This window comes from Sinohyriopsis cumingii, chromosome 13, assembly GCF_028554795.1.
Source record: "Sinohyriopsis cumingii isolate HCF-2022 chromosome 13, ASM2855479v2, whole genome shotgun sequence".
Lineage (NCBI taxonomy): Eukaryota > Metazoa > Mollusca > Bivalvia > Unionida > Unionidae > Sinohyriopsis > Sinohyriopsis cumingii.
In genome coordinates this window covers 67,225,742-67,243,147 of record NC_142973.1, presented here as the reverse complement: position 1 = coordinate 67,243,147, position 17,406 = coordinate 67,225,742, and the positions used below count along the sequence as shown (strand labels likewise).

General features: G+C 35.1%; 1 protein-coding gene across 1 annotated transcript in view; it reads left to right on the top strand.

Annotated features, from left to right (window-relative positions):
• Positions 1 to 17,406, top strand: part of LOC149785771 (dynein axonemal intermediate chain 7-like) — a 101,674-nt gene that overhangs the window by 63,118 nt on the left and 21,150 nt on the right. Inside the window, exons 12-15 of the mRNA XM_089979673.1 lie at positions 131 to 284; positions 2,227 to 2,333; positions 7,296 to 7,462; positions 16,713 to 16,802. Of these exons, the coding sequence (XP_089835799.1) occupies positions 131 to 284; positions 2,227 to 2,333; positions 7,296 to 7,462; positions 16,713 to 16,802 (518 nt within the window). The remainder of the gene's footprint in view (positions 1 to 130; positions 285 to 2,226; positions 2,334 to 7,295; positions 7,463 to 16,712; positions 16,803 to 17,406) is intronic.

Sequence of the window (17,406 nt, the reverse complement as noted above, 5' to 3'; positions counted from 1 at the left end):
AGCATACAAACCATGTATGACACAAATATACATACAAGCCATGTATGACACAAATATGCATACAAGCCATGTATGACACAAATATGCATAACAGAGCATGCATGTCAAGTATTACCTTTGATTGTTTCAGTGGTTGACCCTCCTGAAATCGAGTACATCAACTATGTGGCTGACACAGCAGTCCTGATCCCTAATAAAGAGGGCCACTCTCCAACACAGACCGACAAGGGCAAAGAACCAGAAACCAAGAGGGATGAAAAACCATCTATAGGGGTCACTATGAGGTAGTCCTCACATTATGAGTTTTTATTTTATTGCATTTAAATGTACATCTGAAATTTCAAATGGCCAGTTCTCATTCCAATGCATGAAAGTTGTTTTTTAAGAGGAATTAACAAATGTAAATCACAAAGTCACATTCATTGTCAAGGTTTTTAAATATTGGAGACACATCTGCTGAATATTTGTGATCAAAATTAAATATTTAATTGTGTGTGTGTGTCTCTCTCTCTCTCTCTCTCTCTCTCTCTCTCTCTCTCTCTCTCTCTCTTTCTCTCTCTCTCTCTCTCCGTCCACTGCCAGTACACCAGAGACATCATAGTTTGCCTGTCTGTCTGTCTGTCTGTTCCACAATGAACCATCCAAAACTATTTTGTTCAGGTGATTATTATAAAACACCTACATGGTGAAGACAATGAGATTTGGTAGGCATTTTCCTATGCATTTGTACATAAACTGATTAGATTATCACTTCATGTTATTACATTTTTTCACTATTTTAACTTTTGTGGATTTGGTTTCTTTTGTTTAGAACCAATTTAGCAGAATGATGCAGAAACTGCTAATCCAAACAAATGGAATTAAATTATCTGCTCATAAGGAGCTTATTTGATGGTCTTTCATTCATATCTGTATCTCTCTCTCTGTTAGGTTGTTATTATTTACTCTTCCAAAACTATTTGGACAATTACTTTGAAACTTTACACACACATTCTTTTCATGGCCTAGTTGGTTCTAAATGAAAATGGTGCTTCTTGGACATCCAATATGGCTGCCATAGTGGTAATCTTGAAAATTTTCCTACTGCACATTATTCCTTCAGCATAAATGATCATATCAACATGGGGTTTTCACTAAAAGACTTGATTTCATCTTTACTTGGTCCTAAATGAAAATGGCGCTGATCTGACATCCAATATGGCCATCACAGCTACCATTTTGAAAATCTTGTTAACACTACTGCTTCTTAATGGATGGTTATATCATATCAACATGGGGTTTTCACTAAAAGACTTCTTGTAATGTCTATTTGGTCCAAAATGAAAACTGGTGCAGATCTGAAGTCTTTATATGGCTGCTTCAGCAGCCAGCTTGAAAATCTTGTTATCGATATGTCTCCTGAATGGATGGTAACATCAGCATGGGGTTTTCATAAATGACTTCTTACAATCTTTTGTTGATTCTACATTAAAGTGGTCCTGATTGGTTGCCCAGGATAGAGACATCTTGAAAATTTTAATTAAATGGACATTTTTAGCCCTGGAGGTCTCATCAGAAGAGTTCTTATGGTGTCTAGTTGGTCCTAAATGAAAATGACTATTCCTTAATATGGCCACCGTGGTGACTATCTTGAAAATATCTATTCTGCTCCCAAATGGATTTATATACCATCATGAGTTTTCACTGATAGAATTCTTATGATACTTTGTTGGCCCTAAATGAAAATGGTTCAAGTCATATATCCAATATGGCTTCCATGATGGTTGCTTGAGAATTTTGTTTTCACTATATTTCCACTGAATGGCTGTAGTTTTTACATGAGATTTCACCAAAAGACTGCCAATCATGTCTACATGGTCCTAAAAGGAAATGGTGTCAGTCTGACATCCAATATGTTCATTATAACTGCTATTGCGAAAATCTTGTTATTGCTAAAGAATATTAGAGATGGTTTAAATACACAGCAGTTTAAAGGAAGAAAAGAAAGGATCTTATCTTGAATTGTTGTAAATTCTTTTTGCCCAGTAGAATGTCAGTTCCTTCAAGGGACTCTTGTTATGGACCAATTATATTTTTGTGCAACTGGAAGGATTATTGTGCAGTTGAAAGGATTTTTGTTTGTTTTATGGTTTTATTTGTGGGGGGGCCTATTTACTATTTTTGGCTGCAGGGAGAGCATACTAATTTTGCAAATTTACATATTTAGTTCTTTTTTTCTGTCTTCAGGTTGGCAAATGGTGTAATGTTCACAGAGGAGCCACAGGTTGCCAGATGGGATTACCAGAAAAATCACTGGAGATCAGATGGCTTCTCTGATTATAAATTTGATGAAGGTATGTTGCATGATTATTTGAAAGATATAGATGCAAACAGTGAGGAGAATGAAAAGCAGCAGATCAGTAAAGTTGTGTTAATCAATGTCTATTTTATTATTGCCCAGGGTATATAAAGTTGTTTTGGTTGAGGAATCTAGTTCATGTTTATTGTTGTTGTTGTTTGGGGTTTAATGCAATTTTCAGTGCACGATAGGCTATAAATGGTGGCCAGTGTAACTGGTGGAGGAAGAACATGGGAAAACACTGGTAAGAATCACTGATCCATGGGAAGCAACTGGCAACTTTCTCACATGCCAAGCTTAAGACTTAAACCCATGCAGACAGAGATGAGATTACAGTAATCAGTAAAAGCAACTGCATTAGACCACTCAGCCATCTGGAGTTCCTATTGATGCTTGTAATTTATTCCAAGTGTTTTTAAAATGATACAGTATTCATGAGTCACAAAATTTTATGACTGTTGATTGGTAAACTTCAGTTCATGTATGTGTAGATGGAGGTTACAGCATATTTCTCCACAAAAAAGTTTGTATTCATGAATGTTAGAACTGTCATTATGTTCTTATAATTCATTTTTTTTCTCTTATTGACAATGCAAACTTGTCACTTAGAGAATTTTAAGTTTTTAGCTCACCTGGCCGTAATTCTAGTTTCAACTTCTGTTCAGAAACCACTAGCCTAATTTCAACCAATCTTGCACATCGCATCTTGACATAAGGGCCTCTCAAGCCTTACAAATGATGGTGGTCTTAAATCAAATATGGCAGATGTTACTAAAAATAGATAAATTTTTAAATTACTTCCTTTCCAAAACCACTGAACAGAATTTGATCAAATGTGACATGGAATAAAGACCCTTTAAACTTTTATAGATGGTACCAATGTACCAATAAATATGGCCACTGTCACTAAAAGAAAGAAAAACCTGTCAAAGAAACATTTCTATGCCAAAACAAAGAAATAGAATTTTTACTATATTTGATAGAATACATCCTGGCACAAATAAATTAAAAAAAATAATGCTGATCTGTCATCAAATGTGGCAACCATTACTAAAAATATGTTAAAAAACCCCACATTGAAATGACTTCTCCTAAACTGCTAAAAATAATTTGACTAAATTTGACAGAAAACCTCCTGACTTAAAAGATTTTCTAAATTTATGCAAATTACAGCATACTGATCTGCCTAAAAATATGGCTGCCATTACTGACAACACAAAGATCTTTAAACATTTGTTCTTTTTTTGAAAAGCTCTAGTTTTAGCCCAAATTTGACAAAAAGCGTCCTTGTATTAAGCCCTTTCTGTTTTATATACATGATGCCAATCCACCAATCAAATATGTCCACCAATACTTAAAATAGAAAATTCTTTTAATTTCTTTTAATTAACCCACAAAACAGAATTTTGACAAATTCAACACAAAGCATACTGGAATAATGGTCTTTCAATTTTATGCCAATGATGCTGATTCACCATCAAAGATGGCCAGTATTAATGAAAACCTTAAAGTGACTTTTTCGATTAAATTTAACCAAAAGCATTTTTGCATAATGGCCTTTAAGATCCATAATGATGACATTCTACTGTCAGTTATGGCCACCTGGATTAAAAATAGAAACTTGAAACAACTTCTCAAAAACTGCAGAACAGAAAGCATTCTGGCATTTGGGCATTTTAAGTTTACACATATGTTGCCATTCTGTCATCAAATATGGCCACCATTACTGAAAATAGAAAGACTGTTATATGACTTCTCCACAACTGCTTAGCAGAATTTGACCAAATTTGAGTGAAGTAATTTGTACATGAAGCCCCTTAAATTTGTACATGCTGATCTACCATCAAAAAGTGGCAGTTGTTGTTAAAAATAGAAAAACCTTTAAATGATTTATTGTCAAAAACGGCTGGGCAGTATCAAACCAGATTGAAAATAAAGCATTCAGGATTAACTGCATTTTAAATCTCTACAAATGATTCAGTTCTGTCATCAAACATGGCTGTTGTTACGAAAGGATAAGATCATTTTCAAACCAATTCTCACAAACTGCTGAACAGAATATGACTAAACTTGACAGTTAGCATTCTTTTTGGGGTTTAGCATTGGGAGATAACACATGTTTTGAGATCCCAACAAGTTTTAAACAACAAAAACAAATTGACCGTGTTTTATGCTAGTTGAGCTCTTTAGTAATCCAATCATAATCAATTATTATTTTCTTTACATGAACTTTGGACCGATAGGCTGGCTCTTCTTTTGTGTCTTAGTTTTTATTTAATCTTGTTTACTTGAAAAGTTATTCATTCTTGCATTTAACATCTTTAGTAGAATCATTTGTATTGTTGTGTTCAGGTTTTGATTTGGGTGGAATTATTTATTCAAGTTATTATTCACTGGAAATACAAAGTGTTCTTCAGTTATATTCTTGGACAGAAACATTAACTTGGAATAATAGTGAATTCAGACAAGGACGTTGTGGATTTTATTATTGTGATTCATTAAAAGACTATTGGCACATCTCCACATCACAGACTACTAAAAGCACATCAACACATTCAGTGTTGGAGTTTATTTTGAACATCACTGGAATTTAATTAAAACTGTATTCATTAGGACTGGTGATAGAACTTTTTGGACTTCTTGAGATTTAATTCACAATGCTTTAAGCTCTTTTAAAACTTTCTCTTTTTATTCTCAGAAAATAAATTATTTGTTGAATTTTACAAAACTTGTTGGTTTTTGCTCTTTTCTTTTGCTTAGTTTAAGACCATAAAGTCTTATTACTATAGATACACTATACTGGAAACAAGGTTGGAAAAAGGAAAAAATAAAATTTTTCCATAATAATTTTGTGTACATATGAGATTTCAGTGGGGGACAGGAGACATCCATCATCTTGGTAGGAAAACCCTCCCATCTGGTAGGTTCACATGTATCCTCCACCATTATGGAGAAAAGGAAATACCATTGCTTGAGGAGTCACCCTGGATACAATTGATCCTTAGTCAAACATTCCTACAAAGTACAATTGATAATTGGCTCAGAAAATTCAAACGAAGTAGTTGTAAACAGGTTTTCCACCTGACCCCTAAGGAGCCATCCTAGTCCAATAAATCACACCCCAAACCTGTGCTGATACTAATGGATTGTTTAATGGACTAATCTCACCTATTCCTTAATGCACAATTGATGCAGACAAATGCATTTGCAACAAACTGCTGTAAATTTTAAACACTAACCATTATTTGTTGTGGCTCTTCAGTTATGGTCAGCTGAATGGTCAATTTCCAGATCAAATCCTATGATTGATAACTTGTAAATTCATATGGAATAACACAACCCTATCACCTATAGCCATTTCAGTGTTCATGGTTAAATACCGACATTCCATCATATACAGTAACCAATCTGATGTGACTTTTGCTCATTCACTCATTTGACATAATCCAGGGATTTCAATGTTTGGTAACATGACCAAAGTTATCCTAGACATAATTTGTATGTGCTAACAAACATCCCTGTCAAGTTTGATAAAAAAAGTAGGATTAGCTGTTATAGAAAAGAATTAAAAAACTAGGTTTCCTTACAGCTTTATTGGTTCTATGATTTACCTACAAGAAGCTCATTTGACTGGTTCTATGGTTTACCTACAAGAAGCTTGTTAGTTTGACTGGTTCTATGTTTTGCCTACAAGAAGCTTGATATTTGACTGGTTCTATGGTTTACCTAAACATGATTTTAATACTCTGAGCATGTCCTAAGAAATACTCATACTGGGTTTAATTTAAATTTGATTTGCTGTTCTTGAGAAGATGTTTTAATATAGTTTTTCCTCCTACAAACTATAAAATCCATACTATTGCTATCAGGAGCATCTTAGACATATTTTGATGGAGAATGTTGCAATAAAAACATTCTTACCAAGCTTGATAAATATTGACTCAATCAATCTGGAGAAGAAGGTGAGAAAAGGTTTTCCATATGGTTGCTAAGGTTACCACACTATTGTGAGTGGAGCCACCCACAATATCTGTATGATAGACTGTGCCCTTTGAAATATTACTTCAAAAGTTTAATAAAAAAATTGCCTTAGTTAGATTGAACAAGAAGTTGAAAATAGGTGTTCCATTTTGGTTGCCATAGAAATCACATGTTTAGTGTGGAAGCCACCAAGAACATAATTTTGGTTAAGCATGTGCCAAGAAAGATTCATACCATGTTTGAGTGAAATTGGTCAGGACGTTTTTTTGAAGAAATTGAAAACAGCATTTTGGACAGACACATGGTGGACAATGCATGCCTGATGCAGAGCCAAACCATATATTCACTTGACCTTAGGTGAGCAAAAAATGTGATTTGTCATTTTTGGCATAAATACAATTTAGATACTATGACAGTATGTTATTCTTTGTAGCTTTTAGTTCATTAGTGAGGTGAAATTTAAGCCAGCATTGACTGGTTTAGGCTGTTGGAAGTGTCATGCTAGTTTGTTAGCTCTGGAAACACGCAACTGCTAGCAGGAAAACAATGTCCATTTCAGTGGAAGCTTTCTTCTGAAGTGAGTGTAACTTCAGATGATTCATTTGCATGACAGAAGTGAGCGTAACTTCAGATGATTCATTTGCATGACGGAATTGATTGTAACTTCAGATGGTCCATTTGCATGACTGGGCAGCCATTTTGACAATGGGTATGTGTAATGAACTCAGCAAACTTTCAGCCAGGATGATGCAGAATAAAAATAAATCTCCACCAATATGTCAAGTTGAAACAAAACTGCCAAAATTTTATGCCATATATATCAAGTGCTATAATGAATATTTTATGGTTATTGTATGTGAATAATAGTCATATCACTGAAATCATTGCAGGAGGATATTTTAAAAAGCATAAATGAAGTACAGATGCATGTTCTCATCAGGTATAATGTTAGGATGCTCATCAAATTTCTTTCCAGAGAACCGGACATTCCATTTCAAGACAAGTCATTTTGGCACCATGGCCCTCCTCCAAGATGCCCATATTAACATGCCTTTCCAATCCTGGGAAATCCGACCTCACAAAATGAACTCAGCTGTCTTCACCATCATAGCTGCTATTGTTGAGATTGAAATAGAAATTAAGGTATGAACAACAGGTCAAACAGCACAGATCGATCACAGTACATAGAAATTAAGGTTGAATAACAGATCAAAATAAGGTTGAATAACAGATCAAACAGCATAGATCACATATATACATGCATATATACATATATACATGCATACATGTGTGTGCGCATGTGTGCATACATATGTACATACGTATATACATACATGCATGCATGTATGCATGCATACATACATACATACATACATACATACATACATACATACATACATACATACATACATACTTGAGAGATTTAGAAAATGAATACAATTTTCCAAATATCAGTAATTAACAAATGAATTTAAATTTTGTAAACTTTGCACATGTGTATGAATGAAATATTCTCTGCTGAGAGAGAGAGAGAGCACCTGAAGCTTATCTTAGCCAAACTTTTGTTTTCTTTCGAAACTCTTTTTGATTGGTATGAGAGAGGTTCACTTTTTATATAGTGATGGATTTCTGACAATTAAATGCTTTCATAATTTCAGCTGCTGCTATTGGACATCGTACTCGGAGTTGTCGTTTTTTTCAAGACTTATTTTAGCACATAGTGAAACTGCACTTGTCAGTACAATTATTTTGAAGTTTTTAATGGTTGCTGTGAAATTTGGTAGATATTATTTTTATCACCTTAAGTTGCACATATTGAAAAAACTGAATTTGAAGGGGTTGGTGTTATGGCCCTTTTCTGCTTGCCTCAAGATGCAGTGTGTGATATACTCTGGTTTGCATCTTGTCTTACAATTTGACAGGTTTTGATGGATTGCTGTGAAACTTTGTACATATTTTGATCATCATCAATAGATGAATGTAATAACTTAATAATTTACACAAATAATTTTGCTCTCAAAGCTAAACCAACAACCAAAGAATTCCAAATCTTTAATATAAATAATGCAAAACTCAAAATTTTGATCTTGACTGTATAAGTGCAAATGATTGTATGATATTATCACATGAGTACATTTAAATAATATTAAATCATATACTCAAGAGTTGAATTTCAAAAGCCCCTGTGCCACCTGGGAAGGGCCCTATTAGAGATGAAAGGCAGCACCCTCCATGAATGCATATTAATGACCTGCTGCTGACTTACAGAAACATTCCAGAACTAAGTGGGCAGGATGCAAAAAGAGATCTATCATCCAATTAATGAAAAGGTTAAATTAGCTGCCCAGACAAAGAAACTTTTGACTGTCAGCAGATATTTACAAACCACTACAACCCAACCTAAACCACTACAACCCAACCTAAACCACTAATACCCAACCTAAATTACTACTACCCAACCTAAATCACTACTTCCCAATGCAAACCACTACAATCCAGCCTGAACCACTGCAACCCAACCCAAGCCACTACAACCTTACCTAAACCACAGCAACACAACTCAAACCACTACAATCCAGCATAAACCACTACTACCCAACCTAAATCACTACTACCCAACTTAAACTACTACAACCAACCCAGACCACTACAACCCAGCCTGAACCAGTGCAATCCAACCCAAACCACTACAACCCAGCCTGAACTACTACAACCCAACCCCAAACACTACAACCCCCAGCCTGAACCACTGCAATCCAACCCAAACCACTACAACCCAGCCTGAACTACTACAACCCAACACAAACCACTTCAACCCAGCCTGAACCACTGCAATCCAACCCAAACCACTACAACCCAGCCTGAACCACTGCAATCCAACCCAAACCACTACAACCCAGCCTGAACCGCTGCAATCCAACCCAAACCACTACAACCCAGCCTGAACCACTGCAATCCAACCCAAACCACTACAACCCAGCCTGAACCACTGCAATCCAACCCAAACAACTACAACCCAACCCAAACCACTACAACCCAGCCTGAACCACTACATCCCAGCCTGAACCACTGCAACCCAACCCAAACCACTACAACCCAACTTATTTCTCTTGGTTCAAGTTTCCAGACAACTGAAGTGGTGCATGAAAAAACAATACAATTTTTAACTGTGCCACTCTGACAATGTCAATTTTAAAGATAATCATTAGCAAATTATGTGGTATATAATTGAAGTTTTCAAAGACCTAGATGATGTATCAGGTACTTGTCCTGAACTTTTTCTTGATTTTGTTGATGGACATGTCCCAGTAATATCTGGGTGAGTTAAATATGTCCAACAACCTGAATGTATTACACCTTAAATTTTAGGTGCTATAAAGGAAAGAGATCAATTAAAAACCATCTGAAACAAGCTAGCTTACAGGAAAAAGAGAAGTTATGTTGCAAAATTGATTAGACAAACTAAAAATTCCCTTTATGCTAATACCATAAAAAATAATAGAACTGATCAAAAAGCCATATGGATAATTTTAAGGTAAGAAACAGTCACATAATTTAACATCTCTGAAATCAAAATCCTACAAAATATCTAACAATCTCAGCTGCTTATCATTTTCATTAATCAGAGCCAGGCAATCCTGATCTGATGTTCACTGTTTCAGTTAACCACAACGATCAAAACCACCCCAAAAAAATAACTCTGTTAAAGAATCTTTTTATGGAAAAATATTCCAAAGGAAATTAAACATGCTCAAACTGCACAATCCATTCATGAAAGAGACAGACAAGTAAAAATGTATGTTTACTATGTATTTCTTTGTGTACACATGTTTCAGACAACAAGTAACATCTTGAAATATTTCCCCATAAAGATACTTAAGCTTACAGTTGTGTTGCAGGCCAAATACAGGAGTTAGAGCTTTTTGATAGAGTTGTCCTGAGAGCTTGTTGGACAAAAAGTTATAGAAAAAAAGATGCAGACAAAAAGTCGAAGAACAAAAAGTCACAAGTCTGATTTTCTGTTATGAAAGAGGTATATGACAAATGTCACAGGACAAAAAGTCACCATTGTGAGTTTCACAGTTATAAAAGAGGTATATGACAAATGTCGCAGGACAAAAAGTCACCGTTGTGATTTTCACAGTTATAAAAGAGGTTACGATAAAAATTCATGGGATAAAATATCACATTTATTTTTATTGGCTGTCTATGAAAAAGACATTGTTCAACAATTCACAACATGCCTTATGTAATTTTGAAGTCTTCTTACTACATGAATTAAGACTACGATTTTACACTCCCTTTCCTACTTTATTCAACAATTTATAATATTGAATTTGTTTAAATTTTTAGGCTAAATGATAAATTTACATTTATTGATGCAATATATGTAACATTTTCATTGTGTTCTTTCATGTTCTTGGTAGTATATTAACATATTCTGTAATGATTTATTTGTCCTATTAAATCTAGTTTTTATACACTTATACATTTTTACCTGTTAAATTCTTGTAAAAACCACCCTTTCCTGCATAAAATAGAATTTGATAAAGGGAGACCAGATATTTGTTTCTAGCAAGCTTATCCTGTAACCTTGTTTACACAGCAATTAAAGAAACAAACCATGCCGCCAATTGAAAATTTCTTATCAACATAAGCCCTTCCTGTAAAACACACCTGCAAGCAAACCAAACTATCAATTACTCGATTATTTTCAAAACTACACCTTCCTGTCTAACACGACTGCTCCAAATTCTATGTAATATTTTTTTATCATTATTAATGTTACTATTTATAGCATTAAAAGTTTCAAACTTGACATTTTGTCCATAATTTTTGTCCTATATGATCATCATAACAATAAAAATATGAAATGTGACTTTTTGTCTTGCAACATTTTTGTCCTATGTGTTTTTGTGACTTTTTGTCCTTTTACTTTTTGTCCATTTCCCATCATGAGAGCATTAAGTTGCAAAAATTCAATAATAATAATAACAATAATGAGGACTTTTTATAGCGCCTAATTTGTAGAAGCTCCAAGCGCTTTACAACATTGGACAACACTTATAACATTAAAAAAAATGTATGATGATATGATTACAAAAAAACAAACACCATGAAATTAGAAAACATAAAAAACATGCTAAAATATTTAAGGTAGGAAACATTATTAGATCTTTTAAGTTTGTTCTTGCAGTCGAAATAAGTGAGTTTTAAGAGCACTCTTGAATGGGATCACTGTGTCTTTGTGTCTAAGTTCAGTGGGCAATTCATTCCATGTTGCTGGGCCCTGGTATGCAAAAGAACGTTGTCCATATGACTTCATTTTCATAGTGGGAATAATGAGTAAACAATTGTCAGAAGAGGAGCATGAGTATCTTGCTGGTGTGTATACATGGGTGAGGTTGGATAGGTATGTTGGACTGGAGTCCATCAATGAAATGTAGCATAGAGAACAAATTTTGTGTTTGATTCTGGATTGAATGGATAGCCAGTGTAGGGTACAGAGCAACAGGGAGGTGTGCTTTGATCGTGGTACTCTAAGTATGATCCGAGCAGTTGTGTTTTGAACTTTTTAAAGTTTCTGGAGCAGATATTGAGATGAATCAGACAGAATTGAGTAACAGTAGTCCAGTCTTGAAAGTACTAAAAAACACACAAGTGTTTTAGTGGCATCAACTGAAAGATATTTGCGAATGGAGCAAATGCATCAAAGCTCAAGATATGCAGCCTTGCATATGTTCATGACATGTTGGTGCAATGTGAGAGTACTGTCCAGAGTAACACCTAGGTTTCATACTGATTGTGTGAATTTAATGTTAGTGTTGTTGATATTTATTGTTTGTAGTAAAGGATGTGAATGAGAAAATTTTTGTGTTGTGATCAGAATGTCACACAGCTTGAGAAAACCAGACCAGAAGTAAAGATCAAATTACAAATATAATTTTGTTCTGCAGTTTTCTTCACTGATACTGCGCAAAGCATAGACAACATTAGTAAACATTCCCCAATATGTACTTCGCTTAAATGGTACAGAGTATGGCTTTAGTGATCTTGTGTGGTATATTTTTAGTTGATGTGCTTTCCTTGAATCGTATGCAATAATGGATTTAGTGATCTTGTGTGGTATATTTTTAGTTGATGTGCTTTCCTTGAATCGTATGCAGTATGGCTTTAGTGATTTTGTGTGGTATATTTTTAGTTGATGTGCTTTCCTTGAATCATATGCAGTATTGGTTTAGTGATCTTGTGTGGTATAATTTTAGTTGATGGGCAAGCCAACATTGTGAGATTTATAATTTTAAACAGTTTCTGGATCAGAGAAGTGGAAGAAGAATTGATGAAGCGATAAAGTTTGTACACATAGCCAATCAGAGAAGTGGAGCAGGATTGATGAAGCCATGAAGTTTGTACACATAGCCAATCAGATAAGTGGAAGTAGGATTGATGAAGCCATAATGTTTGTACACATAGCCAATCAGATAAGTGGAAGTAGGATTGATGAAGCCATGAAGTTTGTACACATAGCCAGTCAGATAAGTGGAAGTAGGATTGATGAAGCCATAAAGTTTGTACACGTAGCCAGTCAGAGAAGTGGAAGTAGGATTGATAAAGCCATAAGGTTTGTACACGTAGCCAATCAGATAAGTGGAAGTAGGATTGATGAAGCCATAAAGTTTGTACACATAGCCAGTCAGAGAAGTGGAAGTAGGATTGATAAAGCCATAAGGTTTGTACACATAGCCAGTCAGATAAGTGGAAGTAGGATTGATGAAGCCATAAAGTTTGTACACATAGCCAGTCAGAGAAGTGGAAGTAGGATTGATAAAGCCATAAGGTTTGTACACATAGCCAATCAGATAAGTGGAAGTAGGATAAAGTGGAAGTAGGATTGATGAAGCCATAAGGTTTGTACATGTAGCCAATCAGAGAAGTGGAAGTAGGATTGATGAAGTCATCAAGTTTTACACGTAGCCAGTCAGATAAGTGGAAGTAGGATTGATGAAGCCATAAAGTTTGTACACGTAGCCAGTCAGATAAGTGGAAGTAGGATTGATGAAGCCATAAAGTTTGTACACGTAGCTAGTCAGATAAGTGGAAGTAGGATAAAGTGGAAGTAGGATTGATGAAGCCATAAGGTTTGTACATGTAGCCAATCAGAGAAGTGGAAGTAGGATTGATGAAGTCATCAAGTTTTACACGTAGCCAGTCAGATAAGTGGAAGTAGGATTGATGAAGCCATAAAGTTTGTACACGTAGCCAGTCAGATAAGTGGAAGTAGGATAAAGTGGAAGTAGGATTGATGAAGCCATAAGGTTTGTACATGTAGCCAATCAGAGAAGTGGAAGTAGGATTGATGAAGCCATGAAGTTTGTACACATAGCCAATCAGAGAAGTGGAAGTAGGATTGATGAAGCCATAAGGTTTGTACACATAGCCAATCAGAGAAGTGGAAGTAGGATTGATGAAGCCATAAAGTTTGTACACGTAGCCAATCAGAGAAGTGGAAGTAGGATTGATGAAGCCATAAAGTTGGTACACATAGCCAATCAGATAAGTGGAGGTAGGATGGATAAAGCCATAAAGTTTGTACATGTAGCTAATCAGATAAGTGGAAGTAGGATTGATGAAGCCACAAAGTTTGTACACGTAGCCAATCAGATAGGTGGAAGTAGGATTGATGAAGCCATAAAGTTTGTACACATAGCCAATCAGATAAGTGGAAGTAGGATTGATGAAGTCATCAAGTTTGTACACGTAGCCAATCAGAGAAGTGGAAGTAGGATTGACGAAGTCATGAAGTTTGTACACATAGCCAATCAGAGAAGTGGAAGTAGGATTGATGAAGTCATCAAGTTTGTACACGTAGCCAATCAGAGAAGTGGAAGTAAGATTGATGAAGCCATGAAGTTTGTACACGTAGCCAATCAGAGAAGTGGAAGTAGGATTGATGAAGCCATAAAGTTTGTACACATAGCCAGTCAGAGAAGTGGAAGTAGGATTGATGAAGCCATAAAGTTTGTACTGACATAGCCAATCAGATAAGTGGAAGTAGGATTGATAAAGCCATAAGGTTTGTACACATAGCCAATCAAAGAAGTGGAAGTAGGATTGATGAAGCCATAAAGTTTGTACACGTAGCCAATCAGAGAAGTGGAAGTAGGACTGATGAAGCCATAAAGTTTGTACATGTAGCCAAGTACAAACACAAAGTAGACATTAAATATGTTACATATGTTAAATTCTCTGTGAATTTGGTTTTGAATGGGGGAGAGATAAATTATGATATTTCCAAAGTGAATTCTTGCTACATTTATGTATTGGATGTTGCTGGGTTTAGCATAAATTGAATAAAATTGTGAAGTGTACTCACTGTTTTCAGTTTTCAAAGGGGTGGAATTGTAAGTAGCCGCTGAGACCATGTACATGCCTTTCCTTTCGAAAAGATATCAGTTCAAGGAAGTAAAATACTAATTTCTGAATGAGGGGCATGATGATTGTGTCTTTGGAAGGGATTGATTATCACTGTGGAAAAAGATGAATTTGTTAGCTTTACTTTGGAGTTCATCAAGTATAATGGGATATTCGAGAAGAGGCATTCTTCAGTTTTGCCAGAAATCCTGAAAGCCATACCAAATTATTTGTGTAAGCAAAGCTGAGATAATCAGAAATGAACTTTTAACTTTTCTATGAGCCAGATATGATATCATATAATTTAATACAATTTAAAAGTTTATCAGATGAAAGGCAAAATGCCATTCTTACCAAATCTATTCCTAATCAAGGCAAGGAGATTGGTTGTTGATGGGGCATAGGTTTTATCTTCTGCCTTGTGAATGTGGCATAGCTAAATACTTTTAGGAACCAGTCAGACTTTTTTTTCTGTTTTTGGCATGAGTTGAATCAAAGATTTAAAAAAAACAATCATCTAGCCCAACTTATACGAAAGCTCCTGTTCTGATCAGATCTTATCTTGTGATGAAACCTGAAAGCTGATTGGCTGTTATGAAACCACAAAGGAAATCTGATTAGCTGAACAGATGATCTAACTTGAAACCGCTATAACAATTGAGTTTTACAAGGAGGAAAAGTACCAAAAGCTGGCAAGGAAAAGGTGACCTTTATCAAATCTCACATAAAAATTCCTTACACAGTAGTAAAGTCATCATGATATTCATTTTGTTTCTTTAAATATGTTCAATAATTAGCATAAATATAATATCAGACATGGAAGTTAATCCTTTATACAGCATAGTCAGTTAAATATTAAAGAATCATCCCATATCAGTTAATTAATTTTATCTACACCTTGATGGATCGATCTTTTGAAATTTCTGTGCTTAAGGTCTTTGAATTTCATTGGTTGCAGCAGCAAGCCACCACGTCCAATCAAAATCAGCTTGTTCAAATTTGAACACTGTTCCTGCTTGAATGGATTTATAAATAAGCAATTTTCCACTGCTGGTCTGTGTATTGGCTTCTCTCTGGTACATAGTCATACTTTTCATGTTAAGCATAGAAAGTATCCTTTTGAAGTCAATTGCTTCCAACATTTTCATCCTGTGTACAATACACTACTGTTAGACCCGATTGGTTAGCTGACATTACTTACTAAGGGAGACAACTCATGAGATCCAATAGATGTCTCTAGGACAAAGCACTGAAATAGCTGATCAATCTGCTAAGGTGTAGATAGGGTTAACATATTGCAACCTTGGCTAGTGAAGATGATGCTAATGTAAGTAAAGTGTCCTTCATTAATTTAATTGGATTGATTCCTTGGATTAAAATCAAATGCTGAGTCTTTTTTGGGGATCTGGTTAAAGTAAACACAATACAAGAAAATCATTTAAAACACTGCTAATTAATCTTGCCAACTTTGTTTTGTTCCAGATGTTTTAATTCAACAGTAATTTGGTCACTTTTCCCAAAATGATGCCAATTGGTAATACATGTAGAATGTGCACACTTGCAACAGTTATCAAGGACCAGTAGTAGGTGTAATAGAGAATGTAATGAAATACATGTAGAAGGGTAGAATCACAAACAGTCGGTACAGTCAGTATGCCCGGATGCATCAATGACCAGATAAATGTAGATGGCATGAAAATAAACATCTGCCCAACCTTTTTTAAAACAGGAAAATAGCACTTGCCCTGGACTAGCAACTTGGAAAACTTTATTTGCCCGACTTTAAAAATTAATTTTCCAGGACATTGGGCAGACACTGGATTTGCTCAGCTCTGAATGGTAACAATGAGACTCATTTTTGTTGTGGGTGTGATGCAGGAGAGGTGGGAGTATATTTTTAAATGAGTATGTTGGTCACCATTCCTCTATATTATTATCAAGAAATGTAAAAATTTATGACTTAAATCTTTTCCTGTTTCAGGATGCCATGTGCTGCCTGAGTAGACCTGATAACAAGCCTGAGTTGGAATCTATCCGAAATAAATGGGTCACACCAAAAGAATTGGTAAAGGTAGGAAAAAAACACTGTTTCTCATCCAGTTATTTTGCTTTTCAGATCCATATTAGTATATATGCACATGAGATCCAAATTAAACTCATTAACCCCTGGAGATTTTTGTCATTTTTGCCTGAAATGGGAATAGGAGAAGCATTTTGGGCTACTTTCAAATATATCCAAATGCATCCGCTTCCAAGAGATTTTCATTTAGCCAGATGCCTAGTTGTGTTAGAAACATAATTTTTCATTGGCTATTTACTTATCCTACTTTGTGCTTTTCAGACCAATCTGCCTTAGATCTCAGGACAAAAAGTCTAAAATTCAGACACTAGTTCCTATTCCAGCTATGTGCAAATTTTTGGTGTTTAAAAAAATGGGTAAAAATAATATGCTTTTCCCTCAGTATTTTGTAATGCTAGTAGAAAGTCCAGATTATTTGGTATCATCATAGAGCTACACCTGTCTACTTTTCTGTAATACCACCCATTTGGTGTATACATAGCTCGGAAGTAGGGTACTACCTCATGACACATAAACATGGCACCAGGGGTTAATGAGTTAAAAAAAGTACTAATTCAGCTGGAGAAAAACCATCTTGTGCTTCTTCTAGTTTTCT